This window comes from Vitis vinifera, chromosome 12 (genome assembly GCF_030704535.1).
Source record: "Vitis vinifera cultivar Pinot Noir 40024 chromosome 12, ASM3070453v1".
In the NCBI taxonomy this organism is placed as follows: domain Eukaryota; kingdom Viridiplantae; phylum Streptophyta; class Magnoliopsida; order Vitales; family Vitaceae; genus Vitis; species Vitis vinifera.
Genome location: NC_081816.1, coordinates 7,515,602 through 7,533,171, shown reverse-complemented (window position 1 = coordinate 7,533,171; position 17,570 = coordinate 7,515,602). Strand labels below are relative to the sequence as shown.

At 37.5% G+C, this 17,570-nt stretch overlaps 1 protein-coding gene across 2 annotated transcripts; it reads left to right on the top strand.

Annotated features, from left to right (window-relative positions):
• Positions 1-924: 924 nt before the first annotated feature.
• On the top strand, positions 925-17,486 carry LOC100263702 (histone-lysine N-methyltransferase ATXR3). Of its 2 annotated transcripts, none has more exons than XM_010659038.3 (20): positions 925-1,214; positions 1,407-3,769; positions 3,891-3,944; positions 6,057-7,253; positions 8,011-8,366; positions 8,469-9,023; positions 9,137-9,237; positions 9,840-10,875; positions 11,022-11,093; positions 11,882-11,992; positions 12,094-12,194; positions 13,165-13,264; positions 13,361-13,456; positions 13,884-14,051; positions 14,135-14,260; positions 14,420-14,473; positions 14,931-15,178; positions 15,818-15,926; positions 16,048-16,350; positions 16,871-17,486. In XM_010659038.3, the coding sequence occupies exons 2-20, from the start codon at positions 1,522-1,524 to the stop codon at positions 17,045-17,047; spliced, it is 7,212 nt and encodes a 2,403-aa protein (XP_010657340.1). In that variant the 5' UTR covers positions 925-1,214; positions 1,407-1,521; the 3' UTR covers positions 17,048-17,486. The 2 variants fall into 2 exon arrangements, with proteins under 2 accessions (XP_010657340.1, XP_010657341.1); XM_010659039.3 differs by having other exon boundaries at positions 939-1,172.
• The last annotated feature ends 84 nt before the right edge of the window (positions 17,487-17,570 follow it).

Genomic DNA, 17,570 nt, shown 5'->3' with positions numbered 1-17,570 from the left:
AAAAAGTTTGATATATTTTTAAATTTTATAAAAAAAAATCTGGAAAAGTTTGTTTTTATAATAACTATATCCATTTTTTTTATAAATTTTATTTAAAATATTATTATATAAATTTATTGTATAAAAATCCCAATAAAATTAAATTTAAAAAAATTAAGTAAAATTAAGTGTGACCTTCAGGAGTGGACTCCCAAAATATTTCCCTCCACTCAAGACCTATGAGCGCCAAGCCGAATTCCATTTTCCTAAAATACCCTCGCCCCATCTTATATCATCTAAATTACCAAAACACCCTCACCCTTCACTCCCCAAAGCTTCCAGTCCCATTTCAGTAATTTCGTACCTTCAACGTACCAAACCCAATATTAATATCCCACAGTAACAAAATCCTGACACACCCGAGGAAAATTCATCAAGTTGGCATCGGATGTAAATAAATTTCATTAAATATTATTATTTTTTAAAATAAAAATAAAGGAATCTCCCATTTGTAAGTTTAATTATTATTTGAAATAAATTATCTAATTTATTCATATAAATTTGAATGTGATTAAAAATAATTAAGATTTTTTTACCAACTTAATTATTCAATCAACAGTTATTAAATAAATATTTTGATTTTTGTCATTATATAATGCCAATTAATTTTATTTTATATTTTTAAAAAAAAATTATTTTCTTGATAAAAAACTTGGAAAGTAATTTTTAAAATAAAAGATAATATTTTTTGAATATTTATTTAAAAAAAAATACATCTTGACCTAAGCAGGTAATGTTTGTTAGATTTGCCTTTTCGATTCATGAATGGTATGAAATATAAATTTTCATAAAAGTAATTGACGTTTTTACCCTTGAAATTTGGTCACCGTTGCGGAGTATTTGAAGCGGGGGGCCATTGAATAATAAATACTTCAAGAGGGAGGGGTGAAATTGGAAATAAGAAAAAAAAAAACGCAAGAAGGCTTTCGTGTTTCAGACCAAGAGAACACATAGAGAGGGAGAGCAGAAAGATATAGCGCAGGGAAAGAAGCGAAGAGGAGAAGAGAAGAGACGGGAGAAAAAGAGGAGAGAGAGGGAGATAAGTTTTTTCAGAGCTGTTGTTTTCTCGCCGTTTCTCGATCTATTTTCTCGAGAAAATCCGTTTGTACGCTGTCCGATTCGAAGCGTCCAAGGTTCGTTCCTGGATCCGCCGTTCCGCCCCGCGGATTTTCTTGGTCAGTTTCTCGTGTTTTCTTTTTGTTGCGTTTGGTTTGGGTTAGTTTATGTTTCGGTGGGATTGAGGCCCTAGGGTTTCAATTTTAATGCTTGGAGTGTTTGTCGTGTGCGATTCGGGGTTTTAAGGTGTTTGTTCGTGAAAGTCTACATTGGTTTGATGTGACATTTTTTTTTTGTTTTGTGGAAATTAGGGTTTCTGGTTGGAGCGAAGATTGATCGAGTTGAAGGAATTGCAGCATGAGCATCGATAGCCCCGGGAAAGGGGAGAATTAGGGTTTCGCAAATTTGGGCTTTGGTTGGATTTCCATGGGCGATGGAGGCGTCGCATGCATGCCTTTGCAGCATATTATGGAAAGGCTTTCAATTCCGGAGGCTTGTTGCGGGGGCAACAACGGCAATGGGTTTAATTCGAACTCGCTTAAATTGGGAGATTCAGAGCCAAAGAAGATGAAGAAGGTTAAGAAAGTGATAAAGAAAGTGGTAAGGAAAGAGGTAAAGAAAGTGCAAGTTGTGAAAGAGGGGGTGAAAAAAGAGGAGTTGGAGAAAGCTGAATTTGGAAAGAGCACTGAGGAAATTGAGAACGGAGAAATTTGTAACGATAAGATAGTAAAAGAGGAAGTAGAAGAAGGTGAATTGGGTACTTTGAAGTGGCCCAAAGGGGAAGTGGAGAATGGGGAATTCGAGCCAGAAAAACCTCGGAGAAGTGATAGTGAGAAGGGAGAGATTGTTGCTGAGAAATCGAGGAAAGGGGAAGTAGAGAAGGGAGAATTTGTTTCAGGAAAATGGCGAAAGGGTGATATAGAGAAGGGGGAGTTAGTTCTTGAGAGATTTAGAAAAGGAGACGGTGAGAAGGCTGATTTTGGATCATGGAGAGGATCAAAAGATGAACTGGAGAAGGGAGAGTTTATACCGGACAGATGGCAGAGAGATGTGGGGAGGGATGGATATGGTTGCTCAAAAATGCGGAGGCATGAGCTGGCTAAAGACAAGGGTTGGAAATTTGAATATGATCATGAACGCGAGAGGACACCTCCTTCTGGTAAGTATTCTGGTGATGATGTTTCTCAGAGGAAAGAATTTAGCAGAAGCGGGAGTCAGTTTGCAAAACGGTCCTCAAGGTCCAGGTGGGAAGCTGTCCCAGAAAGGAATGTAAGGATCAGTTCAAAAATTGTAGATGATGAAGGTACGTATAAAACTGAACATAACAGTTCTAAGAACCATGGAAGGGAATTGGTGTCTAGGACTCGCATGAAGCGGTATGGTACTGATTCAGATGGCAGTGAGCGTAAACATCATGGTGAATATGGTGATCATATGGGTTCTAAAATACGTAAGCTTTCTGATGACAGCAACCGCACTGTCCACTTGGAACACTATTCACGCCGTTCAATGGAGAGGTCTTATAGAAATTCTTCTTCATCAAGAATTTCTTCCTCTGACAGGTTTTCTTCCAGGCATTATGAATCTTCTTTCTCATCAAAGGTAGTCCATGACAGGCATGGACGTAGCCCTGTTCATTCTGAGCGGTCCCCACGTGACCGGGCAAGATATCATGATCATCGGGACCGGAGTCCGGCCTATCGGAGTTCCCCCCGACGTGATAGGTCCCCATATGATAGGAGTCGCCACTATGATCATAGAAACCGTAGCCCTGCTCCTACAGAGCGGTCGCCACAAGATCGACCTCGATATCATGAACGTAGGGATCGGACCCCAACCTACCTGGAGCGGTCCCCACTTGATCACAGTAGGCCAAATAATTACAGGGAAGCAAGTTGCAAGGGTGGGGCAGGTGAAAAGCGGCATGGGCAATATGGAAACAAAGTGCAAGAAGAGAAGCTCAACCAAAGGGATGCTAATGGCAGGGATCCGCATTTCTCAGCTAAGGAATCTCAAGATAGAAGCTCTCTGCATACTGTTAATGGTCATGGATCAGATGAGAAAAGTGCCAACCATCAGCCTCACAAGGAAGAGAAGCCTCAAAGTCCATGTGTGAATTTAGAAGAACCTCCACAGATCACTGTTGCTCCTGAAGAGTTGGCTTCTATGGAAGAAGATATGGATATATGTGATACACCACCACATGTCCCATTGGTGGCTGATTCAACCACCGGGAAATGGTTTTACCTTGATCATTTTGGTATGGAACGGGGTCCTTCTAAATTATGTGACCTCAAGAAACTCGTGGAAGAAGGAGTTCTGGTTTCTGATCACCTGATCAAGCATGTAGATAGTGACAGATGGCTAACTATTGAAAATGCAGCTTCTCCATTAGTGCCTGTGAATTTCCCATCCATTGTTTCGGACACTGTAACTCAACTGGTGAGTCCTCCAGAGGCTCCTGGTAATCTATTGGCAGAGGCTGGAGATGCCACAGAGTCCAGCAAACTGCTGGATGAGGAAACACCTGCCACTTTGCTGCAATCAATGTCTTGCAACAATGACAGTTCCACTGCATCTGAGCCATTAGAAGATCTCCAGATTGATGAAAGGGTTAGAGCTTTGTTAAAAGGTTTTACCGTCATTCCTGGCAGGGAGCTGGAGACTCTGGGGGGTACTTTTCTATATCTATGATTCTTATTTCTATATCTACGATTCTTATTGACCTTTCCTTCCATTGGGATAATTGGTTTTTATTATTGCCTCACATGCTGTGGAATTTTATTATCTTGCAGAAGTTTTGCAGGTGTCGTTTGAGCATGCACAGTGGGAGAAATTGGGAGCTGAAGGTACAACTTTTATTTGTATTTGATTAATTTATCTATCTATTTATTTATTTCTGCTACAACCCTTACCATTTAGAGCTGTTTTTTGTGACACTCCTCTTCTAATAAGTGCCTGGTACTGGTAACTTGGCATCTATTTGCTTTGCTGCTGACAAATACATTATATGATAAACAATATGGTACATCAAGAAATTGAATCATGCACAGATTTAGTATTTAGTTTGTTGTTAAATGATTTTGAATTTCATTTTACCATCAGTTGTCATTGTGATACAGGTGGTTTTGGTGTATTAATTCTTTGATCAACCTAGGAAATTCCATTGCCCAGTAATAGACCTGATTAGTTGATATTGATATCTATTTCCCATTTTTTAATTGTTCAGAACTGATGTCTTTATTGCAATCCTGACTTAAGAGTTACAATTGATTCTTAATGTCTGAAAGTGAACTGTGAAATTTCATGCTACTTAAATTAACAAATCTGCGTAATCATTACTGAAATTAAAAAATTATATTGCAGTGTGCCATCATGAGTTGGGACAATATAATTTTTGTAAGCAAATGATATATACAAACTGTTAATTGTTTTTTTTTGTTTATATATTATATATAAAAGCGCTAAAAAAGTGTGAACCATAACTGATGGCATTAGAAGTTGGTAGAATAAGATTTTTAATATAGATGCATATGGACAAGTTTAGCTGCTAAGGTATTGCCTGCAGAATCTGTCTATTTGCCAAGAGTTTAGGGGATGTTCTTTGAACCCATTTTTCTGACATTTTCTTTTAAACCTCATGATCTGTTGAGCCCTTCCTAGCTCCTTTTCTTTGAAGACACTTAGCCCTCTAACCGATTAAGGGTTTGCAGGATAAGAGTTGAGTAGGCTCAAGTCCAAATTTGCTGCTGTGTTTGTGCATAAGTTGATAAAGCTCAAATTCAAGTCATTATGTTACTTTTCAGGTCCAAGTATAGGCCAAGAATTTTTACGCAATGTTTTAAAAGGCTAAAGGCGGTTTTGAGGTGTTTTGTTCAAATGAGGTGAAGCAGAAGCCTCATGCTGAACAAGGCATAAGCCTCAATTTTAATAATAATAAAAAGAAAAAAATCTTAAAAAAAAAAAAAGTACTGATAAAATCACATGAAAGATAAATAATAATAAAAATCATACAATATATAATAATTGAATTAATTGTATGTCATTTTCAATAGCTTCTAATTTAGGTTTTTGTTTTTTTTTTTGTTTTTTTGTCTTTTCTAAAATCCAACTCTCTCTCATGCATTTATCACATGATCTTCTAAACTACCATCACTATTATTAGTAGGATCCTTTAATGAATCATAGTTTTATCCAATTGTTGTCTATCAAAAAAATAAAAAATTATATCCAATTGCTCTATTATCCTCTTCATCAATGTTAATGTCAATCTGTTTTTCTTCCTTATTCATTAATTACAATGGATTTTTTTTTCCTTTATCCATCAATAATAAGATAATGATTATATATATGCTTGGTCACTACAGTGACCAACAATTATTTTTCCTTCCCAATCTCTTCCTTGTATTTCCATTTAAAGGATTAATTGGTAGTCAACTAAGCAAGCCCTTATTTTTTTCAAAAGGTTTAGCCGTAATCTTGAATGCAAGGAAAAACTTATAAATCTATACCAAAACGCCATAAAAGCATAAATATTGAGGCATAAACCTCTTAACAAATGTATACAAAAAGCCGATAAAGACCCTAAACCCATTAAAACCTTTTGAATGTTTGAGGCTTAAGCCCCAATAGCCTTGAGGCTATACCCTCAAGGCTATAAGCCTCATTACTCTCTATTGAGGCTATAGACTCAAGGCTAATTTGCATAGCCCTGCCTCAAGGCCTAAGCCTCAATAGCTTTTTAAAATATTATTTTTATGTTTCACTGCAGAGCATGAAAGTTGATGCACACATAATATATGAAATTCAAAGAAATATTGTATTAATCCCCTGTGTTCTTGAATGTTTTTAAATATGTAGTCTTACTTTCTTAAAGTTGAAACCTTCAGTATTTAAGTTTTGAAAAATATAACATGCTCATGGATGAATATTTTTCAACTTCTCATTTTTGGCACATGCAGGCTTATCCTGGCATCAACCTCGCATTGGGGAACAGTTTGATCAAAGAACAGACGAATTTTCCAGATACCCAGAAATCACATCAAAAGAAGCTTCAGATTCTAGGTCAAGCACATCCTCTGACAAGGATTATGCCTTTGCCTTTGGTGATTTTAGTGACTGGTTTTCTGCACGATGGGCATCCAAGGGTGGGGACTGGAAGAGAAATGATGAGTCTGCCCAAGATAGATTGTCGAGAAAGAAACTTGTATTAAATGATGGTTACCCACTGTGCCAGATGCCAAAATCTGGGTATGAGGACCCTCGGTGGCATCGGAAAGATGAGTTGTACTATCCTTCACACGGTAGAAAGCTTGACCTCCCAATTTGGGCTTTTTCCTGGCCAGATGAGAGGAGTGATAGCAATAGTGCAAGCAGAGCAAGTCAAATTAAGCCTGTTGTCAGGGGAGTGAAAGGAAGCATGCTACCAGTAGTTAGGATAAATGCATGCGTTTCTGAGCCCCCTGCTAAAGTGCGAGGGAAGGATAGGTACTCTTCGAGGTCTGCTCGGGCTTACTCTTCAACAACTGATGTCAAGAGATCATCTGCAGAAAGTGCTTCTCATTCAAAAAGTGTTAGTGAAAATGATTCTCAGGGTTCTTGGAAGTGCATCACATCCATTAACACTCCAAAAGACCGTCTTTGCACAGCGGAGGACTTACAATTACATTTGGGTGACTGGTATTATCTTGATGGTGCTGGACATGAGCAAGGGCCCTCATCATTTTCAGAGCTCCAGGCTTTAGTTGATCAAGGTTCAATCCAGAAGCATAGCAGTGTTTTTAGGAAAAATGATAAAATTTGGGTTCCAATTACCTCTGCTGCAGATGTTCCTGATGCTGCTGTTAAAATCCAACCACAGAATAATGTAACTTCTACTGATTGTTCTGGACCTTCTCTTGCGCAGTCACTGGCTGGTGCAATTGGTGGAAACAACACAATTTCCAGATCATTGCACAGCTTACATCCTCAATTCATTGGTTATACCTGTGGGAAGCTACATGAATTGGTTATGAAATCATACAAGAGCCGTGAGTTTGCTGCTGCTATAAATGAGGTTTTGGATCCATGGATCAATTCAAAACAGCCAAAGAAAGAAATGGCTAATTCAGCTGTTAGTAACAGTTCTCTTCATGATTTGAACAAATTCCGGACATCAGGTATGAGTGAGTTCTTCAGAATTTGAGTAGGACCATGGTTTTTTTGCTTGCAGAAAGGAAAACTAAGCTTAGCTTGATGTATGATAATCTTCCTTTCATTCTGATGCCATATTTGTGGTGCACATTCTAGGAATGGGTATTCCACTTAATCTCCTGCATAGGATTTTTCACTGGTCAGATATTTTTCTACGGTTGATTGAAATATGTCGGGATAAATTGTGGCTGGAACATAAAGATTTACGGAGCCCTATGTAATGGTTTATTTCTTTGATTCTTGAGAAATGTAGTTTTCCTTGAATTGGATGCCCAACTTATTTATTTTTTAATTATAAATTATTTGTCTCTACTGATTATGTGCCTTTTAAAAAAAAAAAAAGAAATCTTTTTTATTTATACAAATTACTCAAAGTCTTATACTATTTTAAAGTAAAACAATATATCTCCTCTTGTTAGTGCACATTATCTTGTGGCCTTACATGCCATACTTTTGTTGCTTTTACTGTATTTACCATATTGTCATCAGGATTTCCTATTCTCTGGGTCCATCTGACTTTCCTGTACTCAATGATTTGTTCCTACTAAAAAATTTCGACACTGTATTATATCTGTTCCTTCTGTTCCTGGGATCGTCTCAGTTTTGTTGAGTATAGAATTATTATTATTATTTTTTAATCTTCCACATGCTAAGATTTCTCCTTATGGTTGTAAAACCGCTGAAGGTGAAGTTATTTAATGTATAAAGGTCACATTTGTGCAGGAATAAGAGGCCGGTGGCTGGTTGATGGAAGTGAAGATGACTATGAAATGGAAGAAGATGTACTACTAGTTCAGAAGGATGAATCCACATTTGAAGATTTGTGTAGTGATGCTACTTTCTACCAAGAAGACATTGCACTTGCTGAAATGGGCTCAGAAAATTGGGGTTTACTGGATGGTAATGTGCTGGCACGAGTCTTCCATTTTCTGAGAACTGATGTAAAATCCCTTGCTTTTGCTGCTTTGACTTGTAAACATTGGAGAGCTGCAGTAAGGTTCTACAAGGGTGTTTCCAGGCAGGTTGATTTGTCATCTGTTGGCTCTCTCTGCACTGACTCTACAATTTGGAGCATGATAGTAAGTTTTCACTTTTTCTTTTTCCACCCTGGGTTGGGGATTGGTATTACAAGACATTGGAAATTCATTTCTAAAATTTTAATTTGCTTGTTTGCTCTGCAGAATGGTTACAACAAGGAAAGGATAACCTCTATGATTCTAATTGGTTGCACAAACATAACACCAGGCATGCTTGAAGACGTTCTTGGTTCTTTTCCTTCTTTATCTTCTATAGATATTAGAGGTTGCAGCCAGTTTTGGGAGTTGGCGGATAAATTTTCAAACCTAAACTGGATCAAGAGCCGAATCCGTGTAATGAAGGTCTTTGAGGAGTCATACTCTAAAATAAAGGCTCTTAAACAGATAACTGAAAGACCATCTGTATCTAAACCATTAAAGGGTATGGGTAGTCATGTTGATGATTCCAGTGAACTGAAAGAGTATTTTGATAGTGTGGATAGGAGAGAATCAGCTAGCCAATCATTCCGTCGTAGCTATTACAAACGTTCAAAACTGTTTGATGCCAGAAGGTCCTCATCAATCCTGTCTAGAGATGCCCGAATGAGGCGTTGGTCCATCAAGAACTCTGAAAATGGATATAAGAGAATGGAAGAATTTCTTGCTTCAAGCCTGAGGGACATCATGAAGGAGAATACCTTTGATTTCTTTGTGCCCAAGGTGCTGTCAGTCATTTGTCTTGGACTTCTTCACTAAGAATTGCCCTCTTCTTTATGTCCTGTACAATATATATCATGTAGGTTTTAACCTTACTGTTTCTCCTTGTTGATCAGGTTGCAGAAATTGAAGACAGAATGAAGAATGGTTATTATGCTGGCCATGGATTGAGCTCTGTCAAAGAGGATATCAGTCGAATGTGCAGGGATGCGATAAAGTGAGATATTTTTTTATTTTTTTATTTTTATTTTACTTTTTATGGCTTCATTTTGTAGCTTTGGTAAAATGACTTTAAGAGTAAGTAAAAGATATAGAACCTTGTAAAATGGTAGAACCATATAGCTTTCATTAAGCAATGAAAGCCCTAGAAGTTGTGATAGTATTGTTGTCAAATAATCTGTTGGTCATTTTCCAATAGGTGGTAATATACTACATGACTGGGAATGGTTTCTCTAGTACAACCTCTTCTTAAACACCCTGAAATGAGAATTTGGATTTTGAGATATAGTATTGAAGTTTGTTTTGTTGTTTTGGTTAAGTTTGGGAGACATCGATTCCTCTAAATGGGCTTTGCACACTCTTTTAATCTTTTCATTAAACCAACCATCTTTTTTACTTGGCCTTACCTCTGTGTTTATTTATTTATTTCTTTCCTTTTTGTTTTGGATATTTTATTTCTTTTTTACTCAATTGCGTAGTTCATTTCCTTTTTACTTAATTGTATTTTTTGTGCTCTTAGATGTTTTGGGTGTAATTTGTGAGACAATCTGCTTCTTTATTGCTTTCTTTCTTTTTCTCAATCCATTTCTGCAAATGCAGAGCCAAAAATCGGGGTGATTCTGGAAACATGAATCGAATTATTACATTATTTATCCGACTTGCCACATGTTTGGAAGAGGGTTCTAAGTCCTCTAATGGAAGAGAGGAGATGGTGAGGAGGTGGAAAGATGAGTCACCTTCAGGGTTATGCTCTTCTGGGTCCAAGTATAAGAAGAAGCTCAATAAAATAGTGACTGAAAGGAAACACAGGAGCAATGGTGGTTCTGATTATGGAGAGTATGCATCTGATCGAGAAATCAGAAGACGTTTATCCAAATTGAATAAAAAGTCTATGGACTCAGGAAGTGACACATCTGATGACCTTGACAGATCTTCAGAAGGTGGCAGTAGTGGTAGTGAAAGTACTGCTTCAGATACAGAAAGTGACTTGGATTTCCGTTCTGAAGGTGGTGTTGCAGAGTCAAGGGTAGATGGATACTTCACAGCTGATGAGGGTTTATATTCTATGACTGATGACCGGGAATGGGGTGCTCGCATGACTAAAGTTAGCCTTGTGCCTCCTGTCACTAGAAAATATGAAGTCATTGAACAATATGTTATTGTAGCAGATGAGGATGAAGTGCAAAGGAAGATGAAGGTTTCTTTACCTGAGCACTACAATGAGAAGCTCACTGCACAGAAAAATGGCACTGAGGAGTCGGATATGGAGATTCCTGAAGTCAAGGACTATAAGCCTAGAAAACAGCTTGGAGATGAGGTAATAGAACAAGAAGTTTATGGCATAGATCCTTATACTCATAATCTTCTTCTTGACTCAATGCCTGAGGAATTGGATTGGCCACTACTTGAGAAGCATTTGTTTATTGAAGAAGTGCTCCTTTGTACTCTAAATAAGCAAGTTAGGCATTTCACTGGCACTGGAAACACTCCTATGATGTACCATTTGCAGCCTGTTGTTGAAGATATCCAAAAAACTGCTGAAGAAGAACTTGATCTACGAACGTTGAAAATGTGCCAGGGTATTCTGAAGGCCATGAATAGTCGTCCTGATGACAATTATGTTGCTTACAGAAAGGTAACATACATGCATGTTCTAAGAGCCAAATGTCATTCTGTTGTCTTCTTCCTTTTTGTAAACTGGTTGAATTTCTTTTTTCCTATTTTTATCATATTATTCTTTTATCTTATTCTATATCGTTGCTACTGGGTTCCATTGACCAGGGCCTTGGTGTGGTTTGCAACAAAGAAGGCGGCTTTAGTCAGGAGGATTTTGTTGTTGAGTTTTTGGGAGAGGTATGGCTATCATATCCCTTCATGGGAATATTTTCTAGGGCATGTTTCATTTCCTTATTATTGTGGAGTAATGTCTGTTTTCCCATTTGTCTTTACAAAATTATATGTCAAACTGTTTAAAATGTGTCTATTTCTAATGGGTTGCAAAAGCAAGTGGGCATGACTGTAATGCTTCTTGTGGATATAAATTTGTGTTCAGTAAAAGGGTAAAGAGTTCTGATGGTTTTTCCTACAATAATGTGGTATCTTTGGTTGTTAGCTGGTGTATGGTGATCTATCCATATCGGTGCTGATTCCCAAAAGAATTGTGCACAGTTCTTAGTTTCAGACTCTGATTCCACCTTTTGAGTCCATTTTAAGATTGTCAATTTCTTAGGACAAATATTTATATTGCCCTTTATCTTTTTAAAGATGAAAACTCTTTTTTTTGCTGTTTTAGTATGGCTCTAGATGAATTTTAACTGTGTAGGTGAGATTAGCTTATAAAGTCTGTCACCTTGTGGGGTATTAATTGTTCAATGCCTTTATCTGAGGTTGATCATCTGGAATGTTCATGTTCTTGAACCTCTCATTTTAAGAGATCCAAGTATATGACGTAATTCAAACATTGTTTGTACAGCATTTTATTTTTATCGTCACATATTTTATTGAGGAACTTCCAAATTTTGTCCTAAAATATGTTCATCCATGTTTTTATTGCAGGTACTTGTTTTATGATAGTTCTCAGGTTTATTATGCTAGTTTTTTTGTTTGTATTTTTTTAAAACATTTTGAAAATATTTCTGTAGGTTTATCCTGCTTGGAAATGGTTTGAGAAGCAAGATGGAATTCGGTCATTGCAGAAAAACAGTAAAGATCCAGCTCCAGAATTTTACAACATTTATCTTGAGAGGCCAAAGGTACTCTTACATGAACAAGTTTTCTGCCTTGAGCTGCCATGCTTGTATGTCTCTTATTGCTTCCTCAAAACATGCACCTGATTGTGCCTTCCCTTTTGCAGGGTGATGCGGATGGATATGATTTAGTTGTTGTTGATGCGATGCACAAGGCTAACTATGCAAGCCGAATTTGTCACTCATGCAGACCTAATTGTGAAGCAAAGTAACTACTGTTTTCATTCTTTTGCCATTCCTAGTTTTTGTTCTATGTCCCAAGTCATAAACCATTTGAAACCTGTGTTCTTGTACTAGGAAGTGAATGGCCTGTTCCTGTTGATACTCTATATTTGGGAAATATTTATAGAGCAACATAGAAAATGATCTTCAAAATAGGCTAAAAGGGAAAGAGAACTAGAGAATAAAAAATTTCACCCCTATCATGGTTTTCTGATTTTCATTTCCAGTAAATTGCATTTGATTTGGCATTTTTAATATGTCAATACTCAACTGAACTCAAGAAAAACTTACTTCTCACTGTGCATGAGCATCCTCTGGACAAGTGGGTTTTGAGGATTTTCTGCTGCATGAAAGTAGCTCTATCTTAGTGGTTGGGGGGACTAGGAATAAATGTTTAACAATGGAATGGAATGTGGACAATTCCAAATAGGTGTTGAACAGGTTCTGTGTCATTATTCAATCCCTTGGGAGCTCTTGATTGGTGGTGGGTCTTTTTGTTTGGCATATTGTGTTTCATGCCTAGCTCTGTGAAGGGCCTTCTGTGAGGTGATCAAGTAAGGGTGGAAGTGATAAAAGAAATGTTTTGGTGCAAATTTGGTGCAGAATAATAGGAATCTCGAAACTAAGAATTGCCCCTCTTAAATTCATTACCCCTCACAACCAAATCATGCAATGACAATATGAGTGCTTTATAAGAAGAATTTTATTTCCTGAAAGTTTCAGTATTCTTCAAGTTTCTTGAAAATGAAAAATTGATTACCCCAGGAGGCAAATTGTAATGAATCTATATGCTGCATGAGCTTTCCTTCATTTTTTCCTACAGACACATATACATGCATACATTCAGGCATGCATGCATGCATGCACAAATACATATATGTGCATAGTACTTGTTTTTTGATAGATTGATATCTGGTCTACTTATTCTGTACTTACCTATTCTTTCATGAAAGCAGAGTTACTGCTGTAGAAGGTCAGTACCAGATTGGAATCTACACTGTACGCCAAATTCAATATGGTGAGGAGATCACCTTTGATTATAACTCAGTCACAGAGGTGTGTCTTCTGCCTGTCTACCCTACACCTTAAGAAGCTCCTTTTCTTCTTTTCTTTTGGTTGTTTCTAATGATTGGTCTTTTAAAATTGATGCAGAGTAAGGAAGAGTACGAGGCTTCTGTTTGTTTGTGTGGCAGCCAAGTTTGTCGAGGGAGCTATTTGAATCTAACAGGTGAAGGGGCATTTCAAAAGGTACAACCAGAAACTCCCAAGTCATTTTCCTTCTGCATTTGCATTCCAGTTTAACTCAACTGCAGGTGTCCAAAGTGAAGAAGGATAACAACTTTGGGGTGTTCTTGGGTTGAAAGTAGTGTAAAAGGCCTTCCTAGAAAAACGAAAGAAAAAAATGAGGAAAAAAGTCCTTCCAGTTTAACTCTCAACTTCAGGTGTCCAAAGTAAAGAAGGATAACAACTTTGGGGTGTTCTCAGGTGGTTTTGGGTTTAAAGTAGTGTAAAGGCCTTCCTAGCCTATCAAAAAGAAAATGGTCCTTCCTGATCAGTATTTGCAAAATGTTGACTATCTCATTGAGGTCGATGTAGCCTACTGGATATGATTGCAAGTTTCCTGGCATAAATTTCACAAGCCACTTTCCATTAACTGGAGTATAATTTTCATCAGGTACTGAAGGAGTGTCATGGAATTCTGGATCGGTATCAAATGATGTTTGAGGCTTGTGAATTAAATATGGTATCTGAAGAAGACTACATAGACTTGGGAAGGGCTGGCTTGGGCAGTTGTTTGCTTGGTGGGTTGCCTGATTGGCTAATTGCTTATGCAGCTCGCCTGGTATGTATATTTATTTCCTTCTTTTTTCATTCATTGATTAACCTTTTGAACTTACATTTTCTGACACACCTATTTGGATGAAGGTGAGGTTTATAAATTTTGAAAGAACAAAGCTTCCGGAGGAGATTTTAAGGCATAGTTTGGATGAAAAGAGGAAATACTTTGCAGATATCAGTCTTGAGGTTGAAAAAAGTGATGCTGAGCTTCAGGTGAATGCTGTTGACTCCAACTTATTCATCTCCCTTATCTGTCTCTCTGTGGTGTAATGTACCCTGCGTCAGTTTGTCATGCACTTCTTGATATGCATTTGTAAGGATATGCTTGCTGTTTCTTTGTGGATATTCATCATGTCTCTTTGATTGGAGCAGGCTGAAGGTGTTTACAACCAAAGGCTTCAAAATTTGGCTCTTACTCTGGATAAGGTGGGTGCTTTTTATTTTGTAGAGAAGCTATTTATCCTTCTTACTTCTCTCTTTTGTCTTCTGTGAAATGGAGCATCTTTTGTCTATTAAAACCATTGGGTGCTGAAGCCCAGTATGATTCATGAGAGGTGAATGATGGTTAATATCGTCATGGATGAAACTTGCAATGGAGATTTTCAGAACAAAAAATAATGCAAACCCAGTTGTTTGGAACCAAAATATAAAATTAGAACTATACAAAATCACTGGATTATTCTACACATTCTTTTTACTGTCTATCACTTTGTTAGGAATATTTGGATCTGTTAGTCTTTACTCTCAACTTGACATCCATGCGTTCATGATATTCTATTCTTAACGAGGTATTATTGCTCAAATTCTAGATTCATTACATATAGATCAACCATGACACTTAATTTCTTTGCTTGGTAAAAAAATTTTGAAATTTGTTTCACAGGTGAGGTATGTCATGAGATGTGTTTTTGGTGACCCTAAGAAAGCTCCACCTCCTTTGGAGAGGCTCAGTGCTGAAGAAGTAGTTTCCTTCCTTTGGAATGGAGAGGGATCACTAGTTGAGGAACTTCTTCAGTGCATGGCTCCTCATATGGAAGATGGTATGTTGAGTGAGCTCAAGCCCAAGATTCGTGCACATGATCCATCTGGCTCTGATGACATTCACAAAGAACTTCAGAAATCTCTGCTGTGGTTAGCATCCTTAATTCTTTTAAGCCTTTATCATCAGATTTTAAGCTTCTGTTTTTTTTTTTTTGGTTTTTTTTATATTTTTTTCCTTGCATGTCATGCTGCAAATTGTAGTTTCTGGAAACTTAAGTTTCTGGTGGTAACCATTTCCCTGAGCCCATTTTGGAAGCTGGGAGGGAATTTGAGGAATGTAAGAGGAAACCTTTTGGAAATGATTTGGGTACCCTTGGAGGACATTCTAGAAAATATTCAGAAACTCTTGGATAACTTACAGGAGATTTTGTGGAAGCTCTGAGGACATCCTTGTGTTACTTGCGAGAAACTTGTTCCCCATAACCACAAGACTCCCTCTTTTTACATGTTTTTTAAGTTCATCTGCAATAATTGATAAAAAATTTCTAACAGTTTAGTTGTTCCCTAAAATTTAGATTTTGGTTTCCAATATGAACTTTCTTGGATTCATGTTCATATATCTAAGTTTCCTGTTAGTTCCTCATTTGATTTCAAATTATTTCTCATGTCACATATCCCCTATATTTTCTGAACTGCATTTCTGGCTTTTGTTTCCTTTTCTCTTTTCTAACTATTGCCACAACCCTGTATAACATGGAATTTTTATGAAACTTGTTCTTTCTCTCTTAGGTTGAGGGATGAAGTTCGAAACCTTCCATGTAATTACAAGTGTCGGCATGATGCAGCTGCTGACTTGATCCACATTTACGCTTATACCAAGTGCTTCTTTAGAGTACGGGTGAGTTTTGTTATCAAGCAGTGTAATTTTTGGGATTTCTGGGAACTGTGTTTGTCTTGCATAGGATTGTCTTGCTTGTCTTCTGATTGATTCAAAGCAAATTTTTTACTATTGCATGCAGGAATACAAATCTGTAACTTCTCCACCAGTTTATATTAGCCCTCTTGATCTTGGCCCCAAGTACAGTGATAAACTAGGGTCAGGTATCCAGGAGTATTGCAAAACATATGGTGAGAACTATTGTTTAGGACAGCTGATTTATTGGCATAACCAGACTAATGCTGATCCAGATTGTAACCTAGCCCGAGCGAGTAGGGGTTGTTTGTCATTACCTGACATTGGTTCGTTCTATGCCAAGGTTCAGAAGCCATCACGACAGCGTGTTTATGGCCCAAGAACTCTCAGATTTATGCTGGCAAGGATGGTAAGTTCTTATGTTCACTCCAACGTATGTCTAGATCAAATTACTCCTGGCATCAGTTATAACCTCATGTGTACTCTGCCAATTGATTGGATATCCTACTGAACATATAATGTAGTCTATTTAATCCATAACCATGTGAAAAAATTAAATGAACTCGAGTTTTGAGGGTTTTATTCATAGGATAATTTTTATTCCCAATGAACTTGATATTTGGCATACATGATGACTAGCCCTGCAGTCCATTGGTAAACTTGAAGAAGCCGCCCCCCATATGGTTATTAATGGTGTGAAAATAGCGTATATTTATACTTGTTTAATATTTTATCATATGGTGTGTGTTTTATGTTTTCTGAATTACTGCATAACCCAACCCACAAGAACCTACCTATGTTGGGAAGGGACTTTACCCTGTTGTGGCTTGGATCATTCCATATTGAGTGGTTGCCAGACTGATTTTTACTCTCTGAGCTCCTAGTAGAGTTTTAGCTGCTTATCTGACATGGTTATGTTGTTTCATCAGGAAAAACAGCCTCAGAGGCAGTGGCCCAAGGATCGGATATGGTCATTCAAGAGTTGTCCAAAAATTTTTGGCAGTCCGATGCTGGATGCCGTGTTGCATAATTCTCCATTGGACAGAGAGATGCTGCATTGGCTGAAGAATAGACCCGCCACATTCCAGGCCATGTGGGATAGATGAACGAACCATTGTAGGTGTTGATGAGAAAGCGACAATGGGATTCTTAACCAGTGCTTGGTTTATGATTTGGAATGACTTGTCATGGCTTCAAGGCTGCCACACATTTGGCCGAAGAAGAGAGAGAAACAGAGCTTGCCATCTCTCGCTCGGTGATACGGACGAACTTTTTGCAGGGGGCTTGGGTAAAGAAGCAATATTTTGGAATGATCCCTCGGGTATTATTAGTTCACAGCTGCCCCTTTTAACGTGGGAGTTGGTAGTCATTTCCAAGAATAGTCCATAGGGTTCCTTGCGCTGCTTTATCCTCAATTCTTGTGTACAGTTTTTGCTTATTCATCTTCGTAATTTGTATTCATTATTATTAGGGCATTTTTCTGGTTCTTTAATTTAAGTAGAAAAAAAGGAAAGATGAAAGCAAAGAAAAAGGTATTTGAAGGCAGTTCCCCATCTTTGATGTCTCTGTTCTTCTCCCATTTTTCTTTTTCTTCTTATCTTTATATAAACTTTTTCATTAATATTTCCA

Coding starts and splice junctions, on each gene's coding strand:
- LOC100263702 (XM_010659038.3), top strand. CDS start 1,522: ATGGGCGATGGAGGCGTCGCATGCATGCCTTTGCAGCATATTATGGAA. Junction 9,238..9,839: donor ATGTGCAGGGATGCGATAAA/GTGAGATATTTT, acceptor CTGCAAATGCAG/AGCCAAAAATCGGGGTGATT. Junction 11,094..11,881: donor TTGTTGAGTTTTTGGGAGAG/GTATGGCTATCA, acceptor ATATTTCTGTAG/GTTTATCCTGCTTGGAAATG.